Below are 6,680 nucleotides of genomic sequence, written 5' to 3' on the forward strand. Positions count from 1 at the left end.
ATTCTTCTAGCCACTCCAGGCTGGTCTGCTCGTCCTTTCAAGTGGAGATTTCTCATCTCTGGAGATCTGGATGTGGTTCCAGTTTCTATCTATAGTTTTATGTATTGCAGAGACTCTACAGGAAGCCTCAACATTGGTTCTTGAGCATATGCTAACTCCTGTAATGGTTGAACATCAACCATTTCTTTTGATACTTTCTTCATCATTCCATATTTTGCACATGAAATTCTTCAATATTTTAAATCAAGGCTTGAATGTTTTCCTCCAGTTCTTTCAGCTTGAGAAATGCTGTCTTCTTTCCTTTCAGTTTTCTAACTTCAGGTCTCTGTACATTTTAATTGTAGTGCTTTACTTTGTCTTCTCGAGCTGCCCTTTAAAGTTTTCTATTCAGCTCTTCTACGTACTCATTTCTTCCATTCACTTTAACATCTCTACGCTGGAGAGCAGCTTCAGAGTCTCTTCTGACATCCGTTTTGATCGTGTGGTGCTGTGGGTTAATGTGCTGGACTGCAAAGTTGTGGTTCAAGTGCACCAGTTGCTCCTTGGATACCCTATATAGGGTTGCTATGGGTCAGAATTGACTTGATGGCACTTAACAACAACTACCTTTCGTGGCACTGGGGATAAAGCACTGGACCACAACGTCCTTTTGAACCACAAGGTTAGCGGTTCAAATTCACCAGCCATTCTTTGGAAACCCTATGTAGAGTCGCTATGATTCGGAAAAGACTCGACAGCACTTAACAACAAAAAAACTTTTGATTTCTTTTTGTATGATGTGCTTGATGTCATTCCACAACTCTTCTGGTCTTTGGTCATTAGTGTTTAATACATCAAATCTGTTTTTGACATGAGCATACCCCACCTAAGTTTAGAGATCAAGGTCGTATTTTAGCTTTCGTGGACTTTTTATTTTCTTCAGCTTCAGCCTCAAACTGCTTATGAGCAATTGATGGTCTATTCCACAGTCAGCCCTGGGCCTTGTTTTTGTTGATGATAGTGTGTTTTTGCACTGTTTCTTCCCCAGGTGTAGTCAATTTGATTCCTGTATATACCATCTGGTGAAGGTCATGTGTATAATAGTAATTGCAATGAATAAGTTGTCGGTCTTGCAAAATTCTATCACGCGGTTTCCATCATCATTTCTATCACAAGATCATATATTCCAACTACTGATCCATCCTCTTTGCTTCTAACCTACACATTCCAATTACCAATAATTATCAATATATCTTGATTACATGTTTGATCATTTTCAGACTGCAGAAGGTGGTAAAATTCTTCAGTTTCATCATCACTGGCTTTAGTGGGTTTTATGTAAATTTGAATAATAATGGCATTAACTGGCATTTCTTGTAGGTGGTTATCCTATCACAAGACAGCACTGTATTTCAAGACAGATTTTGAAATCTTTTTGATGATGAATGCGACACTATTTGTCTTGAATTTGTTGTTCCTAGCCTTGTAAACCATAAACTGTCATATTCAAAACTGTCATAACAGTCCATTTCAGCTTACTAATGCCTAGGATCTAGATCTTTAGTGCTCTAATTTTTGACAACTTCTAATATTCCTAGGTGTTTCTGAGTAGTGCACCTTCAGCAAATGAATGTCCCAAAAGCTTTACTCCATTTGAGTCATCAAGGTCAATGCTATTTTGAAGAGGCAGTTCTTCCCCAGTTGTATTTGAATGCCTTCCAACCTGATGCTATTCATAATATTTTCATCTTTGGGTACCATATCTGGACTATAAATATTCATAAGATTTTCGGTGACTAACCCTGCAGAAGTAGTCCACCTTCATCTTCTTCCTAGTCTGTCTTTGTCTTTGGAAGCTCAGATGAAACCTGTCCACCATGGGTAACTTGACAATATTTAAAACACTTGTAGCTTACCTTCCAGCATCACACCCACATATAAGTCACCACAGTATGACAAACTGACAGATGAGTTGTGGATTCCATGTGTAGACCCATAAAAATTATTTTTCTTATTTGATTACTGTTCCCCTAAAGTGGGCCATTCTAGTATCATCATAGTGCCAAGTATGGGACAAGTGTACTTACTGTGTGTCCTAATACTCTTACTATTTTACTATCAGAATTTCCAATAGAAACTAGCCCTGAAATGAGAATCATTCCTAGATAACAGCAACTCTCTACCCAGAAACATGATCTTTGTAAACCTAAGAGAGTACTAGTAGTAGTAGAGACTATATCTACTGTCATAGTCATAAAAATTCAAATCTTAGCAGTTTCATAGAGTGTCAGAAAGTACTATATATGTTGTAAACCTTCACTTTAGCTAGTAAAGATGGGTAATTTTCCAAATCGGGGTTTGTGGTGAAGCTTCAGTTTCTATAGTCCTAAAACTCTTAAATCGTTTTCTTTCTTGGGACACCTCTAAAGTTAGATCTCTCTTCACCATTACAATAGTTAAATTCTAAAGTCAAACTGAGTTCTGAATCCATTTGCAATATACAAGAGGTTTAAACCTGGTAAAACTGAACTCCATTCTAATAGCACTGGCCACTGTTAGTTGAGTATTGACAAAAGGCAGGTCTTAAAATGTACTTACCATGTTACTTAAACCAATGTAGGAAAGCAAATGGACTTCAAAGACTTACTTAGCAGCTACAGTGAGAATCACCATTTCTTTAATGTTTGAATTCAACACCCAGATTTATACTGAGCAGCTATAAAATCAGCCACATGTGCAGGAGAAACTGTATCTTACCACATAGTCATTGGAGACATCAGGATAGAGTAACTAAGGAATTTCACATACCTTCTGAGCATTCACAAACAACTTGTGTATGATCCCGCCAGCATGTCCTTGTCCTGCACCAATGACTAACACTTCAGGCTGCTCCAAAAGGCAACTCACAAACCTAGAAAAGAAGTCATGGAAGGACAGAAAACAAGATGCTCAGTTCACATTGTGTTAATCCTCCCAGATTAACTTTGTTGACAATCCCTCCAAGTTGATACTACCTAACTTTACCAAGGCAGCACTGAAAATCTTAGAACAGGATAAGCTGACATTTATCATCAAATTTAACTCATAATCAATTGCCTTTTCAATTGTTTTTTTATAGAAAAAAATTCAACTCTATCACTATTAAAGTATAAGAGGAACCATTCAGTCTATATTTTTCAGACGAGAAGCTTAAGAAATACTTCTTGTTGTTAAGTGCCACTGAGTCGGTTCCAGCCCATAGTGACCCTGTGTAGGGTTTCCAAGGAACAGCTGGTAAGCTTAACTAGCTGACCTTGTGGTTCAAACCAACTTTTCAATTTAGTGCATTAACTGACAGTGCCACAACAGGGCTCCAGAATACTATATACTAAGATCAATTTTGGAAGAACAATAAAAACCAACCTATATGTAGCATAGTGGTTTATGAATTGGGCTGCAAACCTCAAGGTTAGCAGTTCTAAACTACCAGCTGTTCCGCAAGAAAAAGATGGAGACTTTCTACTCCCATAAAGATTTACAGCCTCGGCAACCCTATACAGGGTCGCTATGAGTTGGAGCTGATTCCATGGCATACCACCACCTCCATATGTATTCAACAAGGCAATGATCCATAATTTTAGTTCTTGTTCTTTTGAGAGGGATATGTAAATATTTATTTGTATATGCTTAAAGTATGTTTTGCTGGGAAAAGTCTCAATTGTAAGCAGTGCCATACTGTGTTGGGTGCACACTACACTTCCCAGTAGATTACAGATAATGTACAGTGGAGCTAACAGTTAAAGGCACAAAATCACCAGACCTGTACCACCTGCTATTTCAGACATGACTTCTTATATTTCTCTCTTGAAGGAATTTTCAAGAGAAAAGCAGGCTGGCAGAGAATTCTGCTCAACAAAAGTGAAAAAATAAAATTCAACAAGAACGTATTCAAAGCTATAGCAAGGAGGGTGGGACTAAAAGGCAGATTACGGAGAAGTCCAGTATAAACCTCTGCCAGCAATGACACAGAATACCAGATGAAGCAGGTTCAGGGGATGGTTCCAGAACTCTGAACTACATATAAATAAATATTTAGAGAGTTTGAAGGCTTACAGCCATTGAAATTTGTAGCAGAAGCAAGAAAACTGGACTTTTTTGCTAATCTGCTGGCCTCAGCGGCTCCCAGAGCAGCCATCTTGGGTGAGATGTAGTCGGGGGGAAGGATCAGAGCCACCGTGGACAACTGACCAATCCTTGGAGATAAAGATATGGACATTCTTCTATTTAAAAAAAAAAAAAAATTTTTGTCTCTGTTCATTGGTCTCTTGCTGTCTGCGCACCTCCATTTTTTGGTAACTAGAGGGGGTGCCTGAGCGAGTGGATACCCCCACTCCAGCCCCAGAGGGCTCTACTACACATGCACATAGATTTGCTCAACAGAATTTAAAGGGGAAGGCCCCACTTAAAATCAAACAGCAGCGCAAAACGGCCACAGCAGACCCTGAATTGTTGATCACTAGGAAAAAAGCCTGAACGGGTTGTGGAGTGGGAGAGAGACAGAATAAAAAGGAAACAGGCCGCAAATTAAATCCTAATTAAATCATAAGGACCAACAGTGACATCTTGAAATTTCCCAAACAGCGTTGAAGGCAAGAAGCTGAGAGACGGATGTTAAAGTCATACTCATTTTTTTACAGAACTTTTTTTTCTCCCTTTTCTCTGCTGCGATTATAGACTATAGTATCCAATCTGTTGCTGGTTTGCTTTTGGTCCCCTTTACCTTTAGGGAGCTCTTTCTCTCCATACATTGCCCAAAAAGTGACAGCAATTGTAGTCATATAGTCGAGCTACAATCACACCCTATAAAATCCCACAATCCAGAAAAGAGCTAATACCAACTGCTATATAACCAGAGTACCATCTGCAACAGTTACTCTTGAGTTATGAGTAGTAAGAAGAGTGAAAAGGGAAGCCCATCTCCTGATCACAATCAGGCAATCAGAAAGCATAATAAAACATCAACATACATTCATCTAATTATTGAGGTCACAGCTAACTATTGAAGATGCTCAAGAAACAGATGACCATATCGGCACATGTCCATAAACAAGATAACATGACTGGGACAGATGAGCAGGAGATAGATTTAGACACCACATGGAAAAGGAAGGCAGGCTTTGGAAATGCCTGAGAAGGAATTCAGGAGAAAGATGAGGTGCATCCAAATGCTCTAGAGAGGGGTTGAGAAAAATAAGAAAGCAGTCAGGAAAGCACTACAGGAACAATCAAATAAGATAGATACAGCTTTGGAAACAATTCAAAACCTGAATACATTGAAAGGGCAAAGGAGGAGATTTGAAGAGATGGAAGCCAGAACTAGTGAGCTGGAAGACAAATCCCTCAATACTGCTAAGACAGAAGAGCAAGCAGAAAAAAAGATGAAAAAATCTGAAGAAAGTGTAAAATTCATGTCGGACAATATGAAGAGGAATAACTTATGAATTATTGGCATTTCACAACAGGAAGAATCACACAAGTTCACAGAGTTGAAGAGTTCCTGGAAGAAAATTTCGCTAACATCCTGAAAAATGAAAAGATAAGCATTCAAGAAGCTCAACGAACCCCAGGAAGATAGACACCAAAAGAAAATCACCAAGACATATAATAATTAAGCTTTCCAAAATCAAAGATAAGGACAGAATCCTGAAAGCAGCTAGGGAAAAGAGAACTGTAACATACAAAGGCAAGCAAATCAGATTAAGTTCAGATCTCTCAACGGAAACCATGCATGCAAAAAGGCAATGGGGAGACATACATAAAACACTGCCAATCAAGAATTGTCTATCCAGGAGAACAAACAAGATGGCGGATTGGGTGGAAGTACAGTAAAGGAGCTCCCGCCAACAACAACACAGAATACCCAACCAGGCTCAGGGGCTGGTCCTAGAACTCTGAACCACATATAAAGGAATATTTAGAAGGTTGGAAAGCTCACAGCTGGGGGAATATGTGGCAGAAGCAAGAAATCTATTGCTTTCTAGTTGGGATGCTCGGCTGCTTCAGGAACCGCCATCTTGGGTGAGACCGCACGGGGGAAGAATTGGAGCAGCCACAGAAGCCTGGCAGAACCGCTGAGATAAAGGTGTGGACATTCTTTTTCTTTTGGTATCTGTTCATTGGTCCCTTGCTATCTGCGCACCTCCATTATGGTGACTATAGGAGTGCCTGAGCTAGTGGGCACCCCAGCCCCACCCTTGGAGGGTTCTACTACGCTTGCGCACAGATCTCCTCGAAATTTAAAGAGACAGTTTCCAATTAAAATCAAACGGCCACAGCCGGTCCTGAACAGGGATTGTAGAGCGGGACAAGCAGACAAAAAAGGAAATAGGCCAAAAATTAAATCCTAAGTTACGTCAAAAAGACCAACAGTGGTATCTTGAAACTTCTCAGGAAGAAGAGTAAAAAGGGAAGCCCATTTCCTGATCATATCTACCTGGAGGCAATCAGAAAGCATAAAAAATACCAAAATACATACCTATCTAAGTATTAAGTCCACAGATAACCACTGAAGATCCCCCAAAACAGAAGCACATGTCCAGAAACGAGATAAAGTGACTAAGGAAAATGAGCTGGAAGGAGACCTACACTCCATACTGGAAGATGGGCAGGCTTTGGAAATGCCTGAGAAGGAATTCCTAAAAATGATTATAAAAGGTATCAAA

General features: G+C 39.5%; 1 protein-coding gene across 2 annotated transcripts in view; it reads right to left on the bottom strand.

The window, feature by feature from the left end:
* RAB3GAP1 (RAB3 GTPase activating protein subunit 1 (catalytic)) overlaps window positions 1-6,680 on the bottom strand; it is a 132,497-nt gene that overhangs the window by 13,996 nt on the left and 111,821 nt on the right. For both annotated transcript variants that reach the window (XM_006834583.1, XM_006834582.1), the window contains exon 23: window positions 2,788-2,890. In XM_006834583.1, coding sequence (XP_006834646.1) covers window positions 2,788-2,890 — 103 coding nt within the window. The remainder of the gene's footprint in view (window positions 1-2,787; window positions 2,891-6,680) is intronic.

The sequence above is a fragment of the Chrysochloris asiatica genome, unplaced genomic scaffold (genome assembly GCF_000296735.1).
Source record: "Chrysochloris asiatica unplaced genomic scaffold, ChrAsi1.0 scaffold00012, whole genome shotgun sequence".
NCBI classification, from domain to species: Eukaryota; Metazoa; Chordata; class Mammalia; order Afrosoricida; family Chrysochloridae; genus Chrysochloris; species Chrysochloris asiatica.